Below are 21,017 nucleotides of genomic sequence, written 5' to 3'. Positions count from 1 at the left end.
AATTTATAACTAAACTGATATAGCAATTTCTATCTTTAGATGAATTCATTTTGTTAATGCTTTCATTCAGTAACAAATTTAGTACCGCGTAAATTATAATATCATTTTTTCCGATATACTAATCTATTATGGCATTATAATTTAATACAATGATATTAGGAAAATATAATGATCACGTTGCAGGAATGACACTGTTCATTCCTGCAACAAGGATCCGGCAACGTATCTTAAGGATACGGCGCCGTATCCTGATTTTGGTTTGACTTTTTTTTTTTAAGCGTGGGATCCACACTTGATTTGTGTGTGCAGGAAAATAGTCTTGTCATGTGACATGACAAAAAGCGAACCCATATATTAATTTATAAAGAACTTCAATTTACCATAATTATGTTTATTAACAGAATATCTCAGCGTAACAAAATAACGTATTTTTACACACCCATCAAACACACGTGGTATCAAACTAGTGACTGAGTAATGACAAATAGAGGTCCAAGTGTATATCAAATTTTGTAAAATTTACCTAAGAATCGTAAGATATGTTTGGAATAACTACATTTAAGAAATTGGCAGGGCTTGCTGTCAGACTAGTGAGACATCCTTGATGGATTAGATTTGTAAAGCTTATACAGTCCAACGACTTTAGCATCAACATTTTTTTAAAACCCAATAATGAGATGAAGAAAATCGTATCAACGTGTTTATATCTCTTACTAGCGACGCATTTGATTACAATAGGTGCAAATGTTAATTTTTTTTTTTTTTTTTGATAGACGGTACAAATGTTAATTTATTAAAAAATGAAGGAAACTTAGAAAAATTAAATAAATATTTCGACTGGAATTAACTGCAAGGGATATTAATATACAGAAGGAAACATCAGATAGATTCCACAATACAGGAAAATAAATAAATAAACCAGATGGAGATATACTGTAATCTTCCTTTAAAAGCTCTCATTCAGTCATTCGTTACATTTCCTCATCTTTAAACCAAATCAAAATGGAATACATTCAAGAAATGAGATCTTTTTGATATAACAGAATCACAGAGAATGAAGGTGGGGGTAAGTTTTGGCATGTTGGACGCCGAGAGGCAAAATGAAAAGAGGTTACGCTATTTCATAGAAGCTTTAGGAGTTAACACAATCAACACCGCTCAAAAGACACATGACATAAGGATGGCCTTGGATCAAAGCATCATTGGCAAGTAACCTAGAAAACCCAAAGAGCAATAAAAAAGAGAGAAAAGAAACTCAACTTCCCAAATGTATGATACAATTGGGCAGATATTAATCCATCTTTACCAAAGTACGGGATTAGAGAACCAAATGGTGCCTGAAAGTCGAAATGCAGACGCAAAATTTTACCGTTTAGATCCACTTTTAACGGCAGCATCTCCTTTTCCCGGTTGTAATGCTCTCGCATCAAGTGGGATACTGCCAACCTTCAAGATACTAGAGGATTCAGCAAATCCATTAACTTTGACTTGCATTGAGCCTACTGTAAGAACATCAGTTGATTCTTTATTACCAATGCCAATGGATTGTTTAGTCTCGGCCTGTTTTGGGGTAATAGTGACCGAACCGATCTTTAAAATTGAAGAAATATCATCTTTATCAACTGCAACTTTCTCAGCCTTCTCATCCACAGACTTGACACTGACATCAGAATTACTAACAATCTGCTCAGGACTTGAAATTGAATTCTGTTTTAGGCTATTAGAAACATCCTTTAGCTTTGAATTCTTCTCATTATTGCCTGGAAGGACGTCAACAGCAAAATCAAACTTTCGGGGAGCTTCAAATGTTGTTGGTATGAACAACGGACTTTCAAAACTCTTGATTAGCAACTTGGCTTTCTCATCCTGCATGATCTTCTGACGGTTTTCATAGTACATAAAGTCATCAAACAAAGATGTCTTTGAAGTGTAATTTTTGAATATTTTCAGCATTTCCAAACCTTTCCAACACATTATCTGCTCAAGCAAGGGGCATTCAATAATCAACGTTACAACTCAAGGAGAAGAAAATAGCCATAACTGATAATAGGGAAAATTTTATAACTCTAATCAAAGCCACAATTTACGATAATAGCTAAACCCCACATTAAAACCAAGATATAAAATGACGAACAACACTGTACTTAGTCCAACTTAATACATTCATGTCAGGAATTGCATACTGCATTGCTGCACCCATACCAACAACAACAAACGCATCCTAATATCAATTAAATGATATTAAATCCAATATCAAGATAATTAACTCAAAGTACGTCTATCAAGCTTTTTAACTTCACTAAAATCTTAAACCCAGCACCAAGCCACCAACACTACTGTTAACTAAGCGTGCATGTGTGTGCAAACAAACAATCGAACAAGTATTCAATGGTTCAATCAACCAATTGCATCATCTAATAACTTTGCATTTGATATTACAGAACAAGACACTTGATAATTTGCAACAATCTTTTCACACACAGTGAACGGGTTCAGTTAAACTACTCAGGTAAAAACTTCTGCACACACTGACTTATATGTTAACATAAAAACTTGCCAATTTTAAACATAAAAAAAGAACTGAGCAGAAACTATATATACCTCTTGTGTGTCTCTGCTATTAGTTACTGGTTTGTTTTCATTGTTCTCTAGTATAATATGCCTAAAATATGCATTTGGTACATCTTTTATGATGTGCCACTTTACAGGGAAGCTCCCGCTCCATTTATCTTGCTGCCAAAAGTCCATATCCCTATTAAAATCAACTGTGCCGACCATCTCTGCAACCCCACAGAATTGACCACTTGCATTAACCTGCATTAAAAAAGAAAAGAAAAAGAAAAGAAAAGTCAGTGTTATGAAGAGAAGGGGATTAGCTTGCATACAGATCATAGATATACAAATAAGAAAGAACCGGAATCAAAACTCATTGACGCATCATCATAATGAAAACTCACAGAAAAGAAGAGGAAGATAGGGCAGACTCCAGATTTTTCAGCTGATATTTTCTTTGCATCCTCATAAGCATTCTCCAGCTTCTTGTTTCCATGCGGAGTAGATGACCACACATTATATTTAACGCTTTTGTGCACATCATCCTCACTGTATGATTTTATAACAAAAAACTTTGCATTTTCATAGTCAAGAGGGAAATCCTCCTTGTTGTATTGATCAGTATAAATGATGATGTTCCCTTGCTCGTTACCATCTCCTACCATGGTTGTATAGGCTTTCACAGACAGCTGATTTTTTGATCTACTAATTCTAGGGCCTCGATTTTGCTCACCCAATACATCAGAGCTTCCATTTCCGTCACTTGGTACTTTACCAAAGTGAAACTTCTGCCTAAGTTTAGCAACTGCAGACTGTCCATTAGCATTAGATCCAAAATCAGGAAATCCACTATTTGAAGTAGAAGCTGCTTTCAATTGATTATAATGAGACATAACATTCCCGTTAGAAATAGTATCTACAGGTTGGACTGAGGCACCAGGACTTCTAGCCTACAGAAAAGAACAGCATAACCATTAACCAATTTTCAAGAAAACTTTTACATTTTTCAAAGAGGAAAATTCACATCAAAGTATCAAATCACCAGGCATCATGAACAAAATCTTAAACAGATTGTAAATATATAAAGACCTCCTAGCCATCACCTCCACATGTGTTTTCTTATCGAGGAAATAACACATGGCTTAAAAAAATATTTAAAGTAATGAACGTCACTAATAGAAACGCTGATTCTCACTTAACCAACAGCAGAAGTGGCCAGGACATGTTTAAGTTGAAATGTAATCTGAAAATGGGAAAAATTCCTACCTGATGGACAGCTGATGAAGCTGAATTGAGAAAACTATTCCCAGAAACACTTGCATGTTTCAAATTTAGCTTCCTCCCCTCATTAGCTCTTGGCCCTTCTGATACCCTGGCCAAGGAACTGGTCTGATTCGATAGAAGTTTTGAAGAGTTCCTAGAAAAGTTACCAGAAGCTGAATTGAAATTATGTTTCAGACCTCTTCCATCAGGTCTACTGACAGAAGCACTGGCTCCAAACAAGGAATCCGCAGAACTATCAGGAAAATTGTCTGGTTGAACAACAAGGGGAATATAAGCAGGTGAAGAAACAGGGTTTTGATAATTGGGGAAGGTGTAATAATGTTGCCCTCCTCCAAATGAGCCATCAACTCCTATCACAGCACCAGGAATGTAAGGATTATAAGGATTGTATGGAGACTGTGCATATCCATAGCTATAATATACATATGGCATACTTTCATTTTGTGCACCCTGGAAAAAAAAACACAGAAGCATTAATATCAACCCCTGACCCAAAATATGATAGAGAGAAACCGGAGTTAAGACTCACCGTGTACTGAATATCGGGACCATCTACACCAAAAACCCTATGGTGGTCCTCCCACTCCCCGGGTGATTCGAATCCTAACCACAATAAATAACAAATAATCAATATGATGCATATATAAAATACCATCAAACCAAAACCAGTGACATAAGCTTTTAAATTTACCTGTACAGTAATACCCATAATTGGTGGCAGCAGGATAATACAAATTCTGATCAACAACAAACTCGGTGGCTCCTTCATTAATCATGACTTCAGTTTGTTCAAGATTTGGTCTTGTGAAGTGCGAATTTAAATCAGCACCTTCAATCTAAGTCAAAATGATACACACATTATTGACCATCATACTGCCTCAGTGATGATACATACAAAATGATTGATTACACACACTTACATACAAAATGAACGATTACACTCACTTACAAGAATATCGAATTACTGAAGGAATCCTGATATATCAAAGTATCAAAGGAGAAAAGTAACGAAATTTACTAAAAAAATAAAAAATTACCAAGTAAGCATCTGGGTTTCTAGTTTCAGAAACATCATACATTTCCATACCAGAACTGCCACCACTGTAGACAGTCACAGAAAATGAAACATAAGCAACAACAACTAAAAATTTAATAGAGAGAACAACATTCAGACATAAACCAGGGTTTTCATCAATTAACAACAGATAAAGTAAACTATAGAATGCAGAAACACTATTAGAGCACTTCTCAATCAAGGATTAATACTAAAAAAGCCCATCAAACACGAAAGACAGCACAAATGAGCTATAAACACCAGCAAGCAAAGAGAACTCAAAGTAAACCACATACGCTATAAAAACAGTAATGAATGAAGAAGTCAATGATTTCATTACTCACTCAGATCTTTCTTGTACTCAAATATCACTATATCAATCATATCGAGCAAATTCACCCTATGCTTGGAGTGTCGTGTCTGATCTGAAACAGTTCGAATTCTAAATGCACCTCTTCCAAATGTTTCTAAGTGAAGCTAACACACCGTTACATTTCATCCATTTCAGAAGCTAAAACATGGATTCACAACAGCCGACTCAAGAACTCCAAAATCCGAATAAACCTCAGTAGCTTACCAATTAAGAAACCAATTTCGCAACGAAAAACAAAGAAAAACGAACCTGCCACAGACCTATAATAAAACAAGAAATTCAACTTCCACAAGCTGACAAGCACAATCAAGAGCTCCACCAAAAAAAAAATTAAAAAAATAAAATAAAAACCTCAAAAAGAACGAGCATTCTTGACTCAAAAATTGGCACCACAATTAAGAAGTAGAACTTAGAGCACCAAACAGGGAAAAACGAGAGAAGCGAAATTACCCGAAAAGATGAAGAAGAGAAATAATCAATGCATGGTTGGCAAAGGGCGTGGTGGAGGATTGGAATTGGAAAGTTGGAAGAGCGAAGGAGTGGCTTTCTGCAACATTTTTCTGATGGGAATATGAAACCCTAACCAACAACCGAAACGGTGAAGCTTTTGGCCAGCGAAAGAGCCGTTTTGGTGCGTGCAACAAAAAATAACCAGAACGAGTGAAGTTTTAGAGAGAGAGATTCCCCCACAATACAATTATACGAAGCGTTTTGCTCTTTCTTATTTACTTTCTCTTTTTTACATTTACCAAAATACCCCTCCGCCGCTTCGGATACAACGAGAACGCCACCTTTTTTTCTCTATTCAATTGATGCGAGTATTTCCAACGCCGTCGTTTTGCCTACTTGATGCGCACGCATGCTCGTGGATTTACCGTCACAGTAATGCGCGTTTGCACGTCAAATTACGTCGATGCGCACGCATTCGCGTGGAATTTCCCTCGCTTTCTAGGAAACATTTGCAATATCATTTTCATACTACAATTTTTGTTACTGTTATTTATAATTTATGAGCCAAGATTAAAGTAACATATTGTATGTTAATTTTGGATGAAAATTTATTTTCTAATTTTTATTAAATTATTAATGCCATTAGACATTTGTTGAATGAATTTGTCTTTATTCTTAAAGAATACCGTGCCCTTTGATCATTCAAATAGTAGTGTGCCTTTTTAACTGGGGAAAGTTGGTAAGATAGGAAAGATGTGATTAATGGATTAAGCTCCTTGTACATTATAAAAAAAGAGTGCGTGCTCACCTACGAGGTGTGTAACGAAAATAAGTATTGATAGATTAAGCATATATTTGATCATTTTCAGTATTATCTTTATAAAAGATTTAAAGTCTTAATTCTACATCCGCCCCGAACAGAATTACTTCCAGTGAAAGATAACTGTGATTTATCCAAAATAAAATAAAACTAAAGCTTGAAGTATACTTAAAATAAAATAAAACGAGTTATAATTAGATGATAAAAAAATACAAATATAAAATAATATATGCACATGTGTTCGAACGTAGTATTATTTTAGTAGAATAAAAGGCCTCATTAGAGAACTGCTTTAATGGAACATGGAATATTTTTGACACGTGGGTGAATTCGTTTTGAAGCTCTTATATTTTTTTACCTTTCCTCTTTTTATCTCTTGCATGTAAGTGCATGTGCTTCCTATCGTGCAGACTTTACCACAATCAGAAGATACCGCTGTGGAAATAAAAAATGACTAGGGAACTTTAGAAAATGAAACCAAAGAATGACATGAAAAGCTAAGAAATAACATTAATATATACCAATCTTTTGTTGAAGAATGAACTTTTTGAGAATGAATGCGTTGCTCACGAAGAAGGAGCATAAGGAAGCAAAGAAAAATAAAATAGATGCTTTTTTCCTTCACCACTAAGTGGAATCGCGCAAAAAGAAAGTATGTGCCTCGCTTTGGCCATGAATATCTTTCCCACCACTCATTTTTTGTGTGTGTTTATCAAGGCAACTCTTAGCACTTGTTGATGGGTTAAAAAGTAAGAGATAATTGTACTAAAAATAAAAAAGTAAGAGATAAAGGTAATAGCACTGATAATAGCTTGTTTCCAAATAACACCTGCATATAAAACGAAATAGATATGGGGTTTATTTAAATATAAATTTTTCAAAAGTTAAAAATAACAACTTTTAAAATTGCTGTAAAAAGACTTAAATCATAAAAATGTTTTTTTTTTTTTATCACCTAAGTCTTGTACTTTTTTATTTAATAATTCATATTTTTAGTTCCTTAAAAAAAGCTGCACTTGTCATAGCAAACTCCGAAAAGAAAAGGGAATGAGAAAATAAAACGATAATTACCACCAAAGTCAGGTGACTTAAGCTTTAGCCTATTACAATAATTGGTAATGGAATCCGCTATAATTATTTATCCCAATTCCACAACTAATACAATTAAATCAAAAATAACGCCTTCCAATTCAGTAAACCAAACATTTGCATGTTCCCCTAAGCTTAATGAGCCATCACAAATTGACTAACCCTCTGTCACCCATCAAAACAACAACAACTCTCACTCAACAATGCCAATCTTAAAAAAAAAAAGAAAAAGTGAGAGGTTAACATAGCCACCACAAAGAAGAACAAAATGTTAAGAGTGGCAGCTTCAAATATCAGAAGCTGCTTGATGACTAAGGTCTACTACAGCCTCTGGCTTATCTGGTTCAGTACTCCCACCAACCGGTAGCTGCTCCACAGGTTCACTTCCCAAAAGTGAATTCTCCTGGGCGCTGGGAGATTTAGGAAACATTCTTGGATCAGAAGCTCCTACTTCCGGTGCCTTAAGATCCTTCTGTTCATCTGACCTATCACGCCTATCATAGCTGTTGCTCCGACTGCGGCTCTGGCTCCGACTGTAACTCCGACCACTGCGACCACGGCTACGACTGCGGCTGCGGCTCCGACGCGGACTAATACTGCGGCTATAGCTGCGACTACGGCCACGTGACCAACTACGGCTTCGGCTTCTGCTGCGATCCCTGCTCCAGCTCCTACTTCTGCTGCGGCTACGGCTCCGGCTTCTACTTCTGCTATAATCCCATGTTCGAACTCTCTCAGGGCTGCCTCTATTTCTGTGAGCAACATCTCTTCTATTGTCAAAACGTCCACGTCCACGACCATCAATGTTGTAACGATCACCCCTACCCCAACCAACATGACCCCCACGAGGGCCACCAAATCCTCGACCCCTGTTGCCTCTACCAGGAAAGAAATCACCTCTCCCACCTTGCCCACCAAAGCCACCATCCCTCATGCCACCACCACGGCCACCAAAGCCACCACCATCCCTCATGCCACCACCACGACCACCAAAGCCGCCTCCATCCCTCATGCCACCACGACCACCAAAGCCTCCATCCCTCATGCCACCACGGCCACCAAAGCCCCCACCATCCCTCATGCCACCACGGCCACCAACACCACCACCACCACCAGAAGAGTCAAACCGACTCATCCCACCGGCCCGATCCTTTCCAAAGTTTGGTGCCCCACGCAAAGCTATCTGTCTTAACTCTGGAAGCACATGCTGGTTAGCACCCTCCAAAACTTTGATCAAATCACCCGCATGTTTCCAGTCCTGCTCAGAGAAAAAAGTATATGACACTCCAGTGGCACCTGCCCTTCCAGTTCTTCCTATACGGTGTACATAGTCCTCAATTCCAGTGGGAAAATCATAGTTGATCACCACCCTGTAAAGTGGATAATTCACAAAATTCAACATCGTACAACTTCTAAACAAAGCTAAGGCCAAAATGTACTAGCTAATAGCATCATCGTTATCTAGCACATGGACACATCATATAAAAGACTTCATCGTATGACCTCTTCATTTATAAACTTGAGAATAAGCACATCAGTTACAAAAGAGGCTAACCTTATATCCTTAATGTCAAGTCCACGAGCAGCAACATCAGTGGCAACCAGAATTGGTGACTTCCCGGTCCGGAACTGACCTAAAACCCAGTCTCTTTCACCTTGAGACTTGTCTCCATGAATTGCAGCAGCCCCAAAATTGCGGCCAATACTACGGGCAAGCTGATCACATAACCTCTTTGTGGAACAAAATATTATGGCCTTAGAACCACGTTCCTGGGATCTGAGGATCTGCTCCAAGCGCCTCTGTTTCTCCAGTTGTGGGACAACTTCAACATACTGCCAGTTTATAAATTACATTTATGCAGGGGGGAAAAGAAATATAAGTCACCAAGATAGTAAAACAAAAAATTATTCTTCCTTTGGAAAAGATTGTAGTAAATTCATTCTAAAGAGAGAGAAAAAAAGATGGATCTCATTGATTGCAAATAAAATTCAGGATATAAGAGGATTACAACATAAGGACCAAGGACACAATCTGAACTAAGCTGGATAGAAAGTGCTATCGGTATCCTTTCTATAAGCAGACCATTATCAAAGTGCAATACACATGACTAAACATTTTTCCCTCCTTCAAAAATTGATAACCTGTAACTTTACTTACAGAAGGGTATACCCAAAAAAAGAAAATAAATGACATAATGTTAATTTCTTAAACATCTCAGTGCACAAGGTTCACACAATTGGGGGGTTAGGACGGTCCGGATGCCTGCAGCATTAACCTCATAATCAGAGAGGCTGTTTCCAAGATTTTAACCCATGACCACTGGGTCACTGCAGCAGCAAGTCTCACCCTCTTTAAAAATTTATTTCTTTTGAGGAAATAAACAGGAAAGAATTGCAGAACAGTTTAAGAGAACATGCACCCAGTATGTTAATGAAGATACCCATAGCCATACGAAGGTCAAATGAATGCAATGACCAAAGAGAAAATGTCTTTAAATCAAGTATTGAATAGCAAAACAAAATTGCAGTAGGAAATTCGAGCCTACATTAACTAAGATTTCACAAGTGTCATAAAAATCCTAACTTCTTGAAAATGTACTTTGATGGAATTCTTCATTTAAGAAACTTCCATAAATACCACAAAAAAATATTAATTCATATTTGATACAGTTGAAATAGTATTTCTATATTTGGACATAGAATATAACACACAATGACGCAATTAACGGAAGTTAGTATTCTTCAAGGGAAGAAAAAAATTACTGGAATCTGGAAGGAGCATTCACACAGCTTACTCAAACCCTAAAATAGAAGTTTAACTTTGCTCAAGCATGAAAAACATGGTTTACATGCTTTTAGGGATCAACATGGTTTACATGCTTTTAGGGATCCTAAAAATTCCTCAAACCATAAATACAAAATGGAATTCAATGCTAATGTTATTGAAAATATAATTATTACTACATATGATACTTCAATTCCTTACTTGTGAGATAATAGCAACTAACAGTCAGAAAGAATGGAACACAATTGATCATATTGATAACTTTAAGCTTTCAAAGAATTGAAAAAGCAGACAAAAGAACCATTGGTTTTACTTTTAAATGAATGGAAATTACCTGTGTGATAGATTTATTTGCAGAAAGCTCATCTACGCTTCCAATGTTAACCTGGACAGGATTAACAAGAAGATCGCTGGCAATTTTTCTTACTTCTTTTGGCCAGGTTGCTGTGTACATGAGAGTTTGTCTGCGTGGTGGAATCTCATTCACAATTTTACGGATTTGAGGCTCAAAACCCATATCAAGCATTCGGTCAGCCTCATCAAGCACAAGGAGTGAAACTTGCCCAAAGTTAATTTTCTTCATTTCGAGTATATCATTGAGCCGACCAGGTGTGGCTACAACAATGTCCGCTCCCCGATCTAACTCTTTAAGCTGAAGGGCTTTAGGTGCTCCACCATACAAGCACTAACAAAGGGAAACAAAATCAATCAAGAGATGCACAAGCTGATTAAGACAAACATTAATAGACTGAAACTCTACAAAAAGGATGAGATAGAAATGCTTAGGACAAACCGTGCAAGAGACACGTGAAGATCGGCCAAACTTCATGACCTCATCTTGGATTTGTGTTGCGAGTTCACGTGTTGGAGCCAAAACCAAGACAGTGGGGCCATTCAGAGGATTATTATGTCGCTGTCTAAGAAGAATGAAGGCAGGGATTAAGTAGCCTAATGTTTTCCCAGAGCCTGTTTTGGCAATTGCCACTATGTCTCTACCCTGCATTGCAACAGGCCATGTTTGAGCCTGTATTGGTGTTGGATTTGAGAAGCCAGCAGAATATATCTGAAATGAGAGCGCATATGAAAGGCAATCAGACCAATGATCCGTCCACACATCAAATGCCTTTTGATTTAGAAAACACAAAATTACATTCAACAGTGCAATAATTTAGCAAACGATGAACAAAAGGACCTATAGGTTATGGTTGCTTACTGAAGCAACTTGAGGCAATTAAAAAAGGCAAAAAAGACATAAGAGGCGGAGCCAATAAGCAACAAATCCCAGGTCACATAAGGTGAAATTTGAATGAAGGGCCATCCACCCATATAGAAGATGCCCAAGAAAGGCTCCAACCATCCCTTTTGCAGGCTCCAAAAATCAGGATAGTAGTTGCACGTGTAAGTGTGCCAATAGCAGATTAGCAGTGCAGCGTACGACATATGCTCCTGCTCTGGAGCAGATATCGCACCTGCGATAAGTTTAAAAGTAAAGTTTAAGTTAAAACAACATGTAAAAGGAGTAAAACCATTACTTTCCTAGGAAGCACCAAAGCATGCTATTCCATATAACAGGAGAGAATAAACTTACCTCCCTCAATATCTCTGGAGGGAATCCAGTTGCATCAAATGTCATCAAAGGGGGTGGAATGTTGTCACCCTGTCCAGTAAGACATAAATATGGATTTAAAGCAGACCATCCAAAGATATACAAGAAATATAAGTTTAAAATTAAGAAGTTAATTCTACAAGCAAATAAATACATTTGCCAAAATCTCCACTGAAGAGTACAATCTGCCCAAAACAGAACAAATCATGTATGCTACATATAAACAAAGATGGGTTTCGTTTTCTCTTTTGACTCTTGAGGCTCTTAATTGTAACATGTAGGTTAATCAGAATACCAAGTATGCCTAAGGTCTTGCAAAAGCTTGAGCCGGATGCCATTTGTATCAAGATATTAAAATAAATACCAAGCACAACTGCCAAAAAAAAATTACAGACCGTTGCTGTAACTTCATGTTGCTGACAGTAAATTTCAGCTGGTGAGAGATCAGTAACATCCGAAGATCCAATATAAGGAGGCCTCATCAAAGTGTTACTTGGGAGAGCTGAAGGTCCTCCTATTGGAGGAGTGAACATGTTATGCACAGCATTTCCAGTAATACCACTTCCATTTCCACTAGGCATCACATTTTGAAAAGGGACATTGCCTATCCTCATATCCTGCAAAAGTGTTTCACAGAATAATGAAATGAAAAAATATCTAATTAGGATATAGAACAAGTATTATAAATCAGAAATATAATGAAAAGTCAACTTAAAATTAATAGATACAAAAAGTGAGGAAACAAGTAAAAACTTTGACACGTGCATTATCAACACAAATATTTAAGGCACGAGGGGGTTTCCACCTTGAGGTGGGTGAGAGGCACCAAAAAATCCACGCCTCATTGAAGAAACGTGTCAACATTAGAAAAAGAAAACAGTAAAATAGTTAACTATTTTGCATTAATTTGGCATATTATTAAGATGTTCACTATACAAAACCCTAAGTTCCTTGCTGTTAAAATCCCCAGGACCAAAATTGGTTATTCATAAACACTGATTGTTAGCAAATTGGATGTGAGTTTTGGGGTCTTTTACAGATACCTATAAGATACTAAGGCATTCCTTACTTGATCCTAGAAAGGTGCACCAACGACATAGGCCTCACTAAAGGGGCAATGCCTTAGGCATTCCTTTGGGTGCCTTTGACCACACTACTTTTTCTGTGATTTTTGTCATCTTCTTGTTCCCCATAAGTGCATACAGACAAATATACAAATAGAAATTCTCCCAAGCTACTCTGCTCTTACCTTATTGTGTTCTAATGGAGAGATGAATAAAGCTTTCAGACGAGTGCAATAGGATGAGGGTTTCCATATATTAAATCATTATATTATACAGTCAATGGCATTTTATTAGCACTGAAACCATTTTAAAACGTCAGTCTAACAATAAAACAGCAACCACAAATAATATGTTCAATTAAAAATGGGAAAGTGAAGCAATGATTTAAATTTTACACTAGAAAAAAAAAAGTACCTGCTGATTTCTCGGAATGGGTATTTGGGTCATATCCGGCTGCTGAGAACCCATTGTCGGCATCTCTTTGTTAGAATTATAGTAATATTCATTCCCAGCTCTACCGCGTAAATTATCCTCATGTCCCATCTTTTGGCCAATAGGATATACATTGGATGGATGACCATGCATCATTCCTGGGTTCATTTGGTTTTGAAAGTTAGGACCATGTTGGTAAAATAAATCAGAACCACCCTGTTGCGACTGCATTGCAGAGGGAGACTGTTGCATACTGCCCGATAAGCCCCTGAATTGTTGCTGTTGGCCAGCATTGACACCTACATTAGGCACTTGACCAGAACTGACTTCCGAAGGAATGTTCTGGTTGTTTTGAACAGGCAAGGCACTCCTTTGTTGATACTGGGATGGTGAAAGTCCAACTTGGCTTCCATTTTTAAACTCCGCTTCCTCTATCTTTGGAAATGCTGTTTTGAAATCTTGTTGATTTTCAAAAGGCTGACCGTGTATGTTATGCTGAATCTGCTGCCCAGATGAGAGCATGTTTGGCTGAATCTGCTGGGAGTTTGGTTGCCTGGATGGAACCATGTTTTGATTATACGACATATAATGCAAGTTCTGGGGAGTGAATTGATGTAATTGTGGTTGTACATTATGTGAGCCATGATCCTGAGAAGCTCCTTGCCCAAAATGTTGGGAAAGGTTCACCTGGGGCTGCATCTGAAGATGCATTTGCTGTCCTTGGGTCTGCATCATTTGCTGTCCTTGGGGCTGCATCATTTGCTGCCTTGCTTGATATAACCCAGGCTGCGGCATTGACTGCGTTGGCTGCAAGTTCTGCTGCTGAGCAGATTGAGCAACCTGAGAGGGCGGCTGCTGCTGCTGCTGCTGTTGCGGCATCGATTGCCCGTGCTGTTGAGCAAGGTGACTCATCTGCTGTTGTGAAGGTTGCACTTGTAGCAACTGCTGCCCATGCTGTTGCACCACCCCACCAGGTTGCATTGTATGAGCCACCGGTATGGGCGCCAAGCTCGGCGTAGGAGCCGGCACAGGTGCGGTACCAGAGGGAGCTGGTTTTTCATATTGGGTAACATTGGTTTCAGGATTCCAATAGTATAACAAACCAGTGCTCCCATCAATCAACCCCTTCCATGGTTTTGGAAGTGTAGGATCCTCCGGTGCATATCTGGGACCAAGCCCAGCAGAAGCTGCCTCAGCTGTTGCCATTTCAAATACCGTATATGTCTATCTCTACAAATCAAAAATCATTCCTTAAACAACAACAAGTGCAACATTTCAAAATCCACAACCCCCCCAACAACAAAATAATTAAAAAGATTGAATCTTGATCTTACCCAAGATGAATAAAAATAAAATCACTATCCCCCACGAAAATTACATGGTTTTCTACATAATGAAAACAGTCTACAATTTATTATTATTCGAAAATAAATAAATAATATATGAAATAAAAACTACCCCATGAACCCTAGAAAACATTAAGGTGTATTGTATTAAAAAAAAAAAAGAGTGTACAAGGAAAACTTACCTTAGGTGGGTGAGGGTGACAATCTATAAGGGTATGGATTGTCCTTGTTGAGATATGGTTAATGATGAGTGAGCATGTTCGTGTTGTGTGTGTGTGTGTTGGATGAAGCAAATAAATAAAAACCTAATAACAAAAACTGAGGCAGCTTTGGTTTCTTCTCAAAGGTTAGGGTTGTTGTTGAAGGCGATGATGCAGATGGAAATATGTGTGTGCGCAATATAAGCCGACATTACAATGGACCGTGGATTGAGAAATCACGATCATCTATTCGACGGTTGTGATCGTCGAATGCCCCTGTGGGTCCCTTAAATGTAATCCAAAGCTCGATTTATTTCAACTTTCAACCTTTGCCGTTTGATTTTACAAATATCGGGTTCAGATATGTAAATTTAGGGAATTCTTTTATAGGCAAAGTGTGTGCCATATTAAATGATGTAAAGTTGTGTTATTTTAAAAAAAAAAAAAGATAGATAAAGGAGGAGAGAGTTGACAAAAAAAAAAGTGTGGGTCCCACCTTTTTGTGAGAGTGAAATAATTTAAGTTGTGTCATTTAAAACGATAAATATTTTTCTCTTTTTTTATATATTATTTAGGTTATAAAATTTTGAATTGTTTTAAGGAATAGATATTGTTACTATTTAATAACGAGGCGTTAAATTATGACTATTGGTAAAAATTTACGAAAATAAAAAAATCCAAATTTGTTGTAGGATGGGATCTTAGCAAAATCACGTTTAAATTTTTCTCTCGCCCGTTTTTTTTTTTTTTTGGTTGAAATTCTCTCACCCGTTATTTAGGGTTAATATGGGGATTATAAATAGTTTCATACAAATAATTTATTATTCTATTTAATAAATAAATAATTATTTGTCAACTTAAATTGACAAAAAAAAAATATATATTTACCTTTTCTCCAGACATACTATTTATTAATTACACATCGTAAAATGTGTGATCCGCATCAAATAGATACTCTTTATTTGTATATAGAAATAAATTGTATTATGAAACTTTTTTTTTTTAAATAGAATATTCATACTACTAAATTTTTTTACTATCATTTCACTATTATTCTAATCACCGTTGAATTAGAAGAAAAGTTGAATGAAGAGAGAGAAAATAAAAACAACTTTTGAATCCAATGTTAAAGTAGTGTCTTAAACCCTAAGAATATATTAGTGACTTAGGAATATATTAGTGACCTAGGAATATTGCACACATGTAATTTAATTTTTTGTAACACATGTAAATTAACTTTTTTTGTAACACATGTAATTTAATTTTTTTTTTGTATCACATGTAATTTAATATTTTTTGTAACACACGTAATTTACTTTTTTTTGTAACACATGTAATTTAATTTTTTTTGTAACACAGGTAAATTAATATTTTTTGTAACACATGTAATTTAATACTTTTTGTAACACATGTAATTTAATATTTTTTGTAACACATGTAATTAACGTAATGACTTTTAAATATATTAAGGAAATCAATTAATTTGTTATTGTGTATAGTACACTATTATGACTAACTCGTCATCGTCCGAGTCACCTCGGTTTACATCCGATACTGAGGCTCAGGCCGAGCCTGCGGATCCCAGGACACACGTGCTTCTAAGACCATACAGGTGGGACGTACTTAGGAGGCGCACACAGCGCACACATGTTTCGCAGGTTGTGTGGAATGAGGAGAAGTGTCGCCAGTGCAAGACTAGACGCAATAAGATGCAGGGGGGCCATCTCCTGATGCTATTCCTAAGATTGTAGCAGACTACCTGCAGCAGGCTGGCTTCCTACATGTCACACGCATGCGACATATTCAGGTACGCATATAAGAAAGTACCAGTGATGAGACTTTTAATTTAATAATAAATGTGAAAAACTTAGTGTACTTTATAAGCTGGTTTATTTTGATAGTTTGTCTGCATTTGTTTCAGATTGATCCCATACTGATCAGTGCTCTGGTGAAGAGGTGGAGACCAGAGACACGTACTGTAAGAACCCGCACCGTTAATTAAGGAAATTAATCAGTTAATTATGAGTTTAATGAGATAATTCTATAATTGACTCTAATAATTATTATGAGGCTCTAATAATTATAGTAAATGAGTAATTAAGTGAGTAATAATGTTGAAAGTCACTTTTCTGACGAAAAGTGCAGATACCGGTTCTGCTAGTGGGTATAAATGCGTACCGAAAAAGTATCCCGGAAAATTATTATAAGTGCATGATAATTACTAGAATAACATGTAGGACTTGTAAAATGAGTTTCAAGTTAAAATAATGAGAACTGGTGCCAGAAACTGGTACCGGCTATGAAAAGCGCGTACCGAAAAAATGCTCCGAAAAATATGATAATTCTTGTAAAATTGAGTAGGTTAAGAATCTCGAGTTTGGGATTAAAATGCTAAGCGTAGCATTTAAAGTTAATATTGTGTGTTTTATGGTTAAGTGACTATAAATACTTATTTTGGGCACTAAACCCTAGGCCATAACACTATCCTACGTGAGTGCTTGGAGGCTGGTCAGCTGGTGCCTTGTCCTTGGGTTCTCTTCTCCATTTTGAGACCAAGTTGCTATCTTTCTTGATTTTCCTTCACATTTCCTCCTTGTAAACACTTGTGGGTGGCTTTGTGAGGGTGAGAGGTAGCCTTTTATGAGATTCTAAGCTGCTGTGTGTGAGGTTCTTGTGTTGAGTTTGAGAGTTGGGTGAGAGTCATCTTGTTCTTGGCTTGTGAAACTTCAAGGAGCTTCCTTTGTGTTGAAAGGTTCAAGCTTGTGTTGTTATTTTTGTTTTGGGACCAAGTCAGAACCTTTGGAGTTGGTTGTGAGCTCCAAGAGCCTTCCATTTCTGAGTTTGAAGCTTTGGTGAGTTGCCTAACCTTGATCACGAGTTTAAATGATTTAAAGTGGTGTCTTTGCATGTAAATGGGTTACGCAAGTAACTAACATGTGTATGATCCTGTATAGACCTTAAAATGGAGTATTGAACGCATTTAATTGGTAAAAGTTGGTACCTTTGTTGGATATCTTCGCAAAATGCAGAAACTGTATTCTGTCGCGAAATATCCGGATATTTGGTCGATAAATATCCGAATATTGATATCCGGATATGAGGATCTGGATATCCAGATATTGATATACGGATATTGCTAGTGAGATATCTGGATATTCCCCCAACATATATCCGGATATTCTGGGATTTCGTGGAACAGTAAGGTACTGTTCATACAGAACTGAGCTATGGGTTTGTGGACCCTATTTCAATGGAATTGAACTTCTGTAAACACTTAACTAAGTCAAAATCAAGGGATTAAGGGCTTATGGCTTTGTGGGAAGCCTTAAGACGTATAACGTAAAAGGAAAACGTAGTCTTTATATTTATGCTATTGAGCTATGAATGTTGATATGCTTGCTGGTCCTAAATCAGATTGTGATCTGCTGTGTTTGGACATTGAGCTTGTGTGGACTTGAAATATTGGCGAGACATAAATATGATAAAGATAAAGTTTGCTCAGATTTATAAATCATGAAATACCACGTCGAAAAAGGTGTTCATCTGATAAAACAAATTGTCTCTTGGACACCTATATACTAACAATCTCCCACTTGGCCTAGAGCCAATCAGGTCGACGTGTCAAACCTAAAGACTCATAATGACTATCATGTTTTCTCTGAGAGAAACCCTTCGTCAGAGAATCGGCCAAATTATCATTAGTGGGGACGTAGTCCATCTTTATTTCCAGTCTTTCAATAATCTCCCGGATGAGGTGATACTTGCGGAGCACATGCTTGGATCTCTGATGAGACCTGGGTTCCTTGCCCTGGGCTATTGCACCAGTGTTGTCACAATACAAAGATATTGGATCAACAATGCTCGGAACTACTTCAAGTTCTGCAACGAACTTCTTGATCCAGACTGCCTCCTTAGCCGCTTCTGAAGTCGCTATGTATTATGCCTCTGTAGTAGAGTCTGTTGTGGTCTCTTGTTTGGAACTCTTCCAAGAAACTGCTCCACCATTTAAGGTGTAGATGAATCCTGACTGAGATTTACAGTCGTCTTTATCACTCTGGAAGCTAGCATCAGTGAACCCCTTCACTTTCAGCTCATTACTTCCACCATAAACCAGAAACAAATCCTTAGTCCTTCTCAAGTACTTAAGGATTGTCTTCACGGCCGTCCAGTGACTCTCTCCAGGGTCAGACTGGTATCGGCTCGTAATGCTTAAAGCATAAGAGACGTCTGGTCTTGTACATAGCATGGCATACATGATGGATCCAATTTGCTGATGCATATGGAATCCTCTCCATGCGTTCCCTTTCGGCAGGTGTCTTAGGACACATAGCCTTAGAGAGATGAATGCCATGACCGACAGGAAGAAAACCCTTTTTCGACCCGTCCATGCTAAACCTCTTTAGCATCTTGTCTATGTACGTGGATTGGGATAATCCCAGCAATCTCTTGGATCTGTCTCTATAGATCTTAATACCTAGTATATAGGCTGCCTCTCCCATATCCTTCATGGTGAAGTTCTCCGACAACCAAACCTTTGTGGACTGTAACATGGGAATGTCATTTCCAATGAGCAATATGTCATCTACATATAGCACAAGGAAAACAACAGCACTCCCACTAACCTTGTAGACATATGGTTCATCTTCATTCTTGATAAAACTGTTACCCTTAACAACTTCATCAAAACGAAGATTCCAGCTCCTGGAAGCTTGCTTAAGCCTATATATTGACTTCTGAAGTTTGCATACCATATGCTCTTGGCCTTTGGACTCAAAACCATCAGTTGTGTCATACACACTTCCTCCTTCAAGAAACCATTCAAGAAGGCGGCTTTGACATCCATTTGCCAAACTTCATAATCATAATATGCGGTTATCGCTAGCATGATCCTAATATATTTGATCATGGCAATAGGCGATAAAGTTTCCTCATAGTCAATTCCTTGTCTTTGACGGTAACCCTTCGCAACCAACCTAGCTTTATAGGTTTGGATGTTGCCATCAGCATCAGTCTTCCTTTTGAAAACCCACTTGCACCCAATAGGAATTATTCCCTCAGATGGTGGAACCAAGGTCCATACCTTGTTCTGATGCATCGAATCTATTTCATATTCCATGGCTTCTTGCCACTTTGAGGAATCAACATCTTTGACTGCCTCAGTGTAGGAAGCAGGCTCGTCATCCTCAACGGTCTGCTGATTCTGAATCACAAAGTCGTACCTCTCAGGTGGATGACTAACCCTAGTGCTCCTACGAGGCTGGGTGTCTACGGCCTCTAGTTGAGGCATCGCCTGATCAACAGACTCGGGTTCCGCTATCTGTTCATGTAGGTCTTGAACTTCTTCAAGTTCTACCTTACTTCCACTATCTTCTTGAGAAAGAAGGTTTTCCTCAAGAAAACTAGCATTCTTGGACACAATGACTCTTTGGTCCTCAGGGTAGTAAAAGTAGTATCCCTTAGTTTCTCTGGGATAACCTATAAAGTAGCACAACGTGCTCCTAGCTCCTAACTTTTCAGGTGCTAGGGTCTTGACATAAGCTGGACAACCCCATACCTTGAGATAACTCAAGTTGGGTTTCCGGCCCCTCCATATCTGATACGGAGTAGTCAGAACAGATTTCGACAGAACCCTATTTAGTAGGTGTAGCGCCGTATGCAGAGCGAATCCCCAAAACGATTGTGGGAGCTTCGTACTACTCATCATCAACCGTACCATGTCTAACAAGGTTCGGTTCCTCCTCTCTGACACACCATTTTGATGTGGTGTGTAAGGAGCCGTCAACTGTGAGAGAATCCCATTCTCTCTTAGATAATCCTGAAACTCCTGACTCAGATATTCGCTACCCCGATCAGATCGAAGTGTCTTAATCATCTTGCCAAGTTGTTTCTCTACTTCATTCCTAAACTCTTTGAACTTTTCAAAGGCCTCGGATTTGTGTCTCATAAGATACACATATCTGT

At 37.8% G+C, this 21,017-nt stretch overlaps 2 protein-coding genes across 4 annotated transcripts; both read right to left on the bottom strand.

The window, feature by feature from the left end:
- Positions 1-879: 879 nt before the first annotated feature.
- Positions 880-5,941, bottom strand: LOC133313151 (YTH domain-containing protein ECT2-like). 2 transcript variants are annotated; one of them, XM_061514479.1, is made up of 9 exons: positions 5,715-5,941; positions 5,236-5,524; positions 4,875-4,938; positions 4,529-4,673; positions 4,367-4,440; positions 3,820-4,287; positions 2,958-3,503; positions 2,602-2,814; positions 880-1,977 (listed from the first exon to the last, which is right to left on the bottom strand). In XM_061514479.1, the coding sequence occupies exons 3-9, from the start codon at positions 4,920-4,922 to the stop codon at positions 1,366-1,368; spliced, it is 2,106 nt and encodes a 701-aa protein (XP_061370463.1). In that variant the 5' UTR covers positions 4,923-4,938; positions 5,236-5,524; positions 5,715-5,941; the 3' UTR covers positions 880-1,365. The 2 variants fall into 2 exon arrangements, with proteins under 2 accessions (XP_061370463.1, XP_061370462.1); XM_061514478.1 differs by lacking the exon at positions 5,236-5,524.
- Positions 5,942-7,613: 1,672 nt separating this feature from the next.
- On the bottom strand, positions 7,614-15,209 carry LOC133313146 (DEAD-box ATP-dependent RNA helicase 46-like). Of its 2 annotated transcripts, none has more exons than XM_061514468.1 (8): positions 15,039-15,209; positions 13,493-14,740; positions 12,410-12,631; positions 11,997-12,065; positions 11,202-11,471; positions 10,743-11,093; positions 9,179-9,456; positions 7,614-8,993 (listed from the first exon to the last, which is right to left on the bottom strand). In XM_061514468.1, exons 2-8 carry the CDS (start codon positions 14,714-14,716, stop codon positions 7,910-7,912), a joined length of 3,498 nt encoding a protein of 1,165 aa, XP_061370452.1. In that variant the 5' UTR covers positions 14,717-14,740; positions 15,039-15,209; the 3' UTR covers positions 7,614-7,909. The 2 variants fall into 2 exon arrangements, with proteins under 2 accessions (XP_061370452.1, XP_061370453.1); XM_061514469.1 differs by having other exon boundaries at positions 11,202-11,405.
- Between the last annotated feature and the right edge of the window lie 5,808 nt (positions 15,210-21,017).

Source organism: Gastrolobium bilobum, unplaced genomic scaffold (genome assembly GCF_033153095.1).
Source record: "Gastrolobium bilobum isolate Gb01-03AN ecotype WA unplaced genomic scaffold, APGP_CSIRO_Gbil_v1 utg9841, whole genome shotgun sequence".
Taxonomy (NCBI): domain Eukaryota; kingdom Viridiplantae; phylum Streptophyta; class Magnoliopsida; order Fabales; family Fabaceae; genus Gastrolobium; species Gastrolobium bilobum.
This window is presented reverse-complemented; position numbering and strand designations above follow the sequence as displayed.

Bases quoted from the DNA above. Each gene is read 5' to 3' on its own strand.
- LOC133313151 (XM_061514479.1), bottom strand. From the start codon at position 4,922: ATGGAAATGTATGATGTTTCTGAAACTAGAAACCCAGATGCTTACTTG. The intron at 4,674-4,874 runs GTAATTTTTTAT...ATTTTGACTTAG, and splicing joins GAAACCCAGATGCTTACTTG to ATTGAAGGTGCTGATTTAAA. The intron at 2,815-2,957 runs GTGAGTTTTCAT...TTTTTAATGCAG, and splicing joins CTATCTTCCTCTTCTTTTCT to GTTAATGCAAGTGGTCAATT.
- LOC133313146 (XM_061514468.1), bottom strand. From the start codon at position 14,716: ATGGCAACAGCTGAGGCAGCTTCTGCTGGGCTTGGTCCCAGATATGCA. The intron at 12,632-13,492 runs GTACTTTTTTTT...ACACTTTTGCAG, and splicing joins CCATTCCGAGAAATCAGCAG to GATATGAGGATAGGCAATGT. The intron at 11,472-11,996 runs GTAAGTTTATTC...CTCTCATTTCAG, and splicing joins CTCCAGAGATATTGAGGGAG to ATATATTCTGCTGGCTTCTC.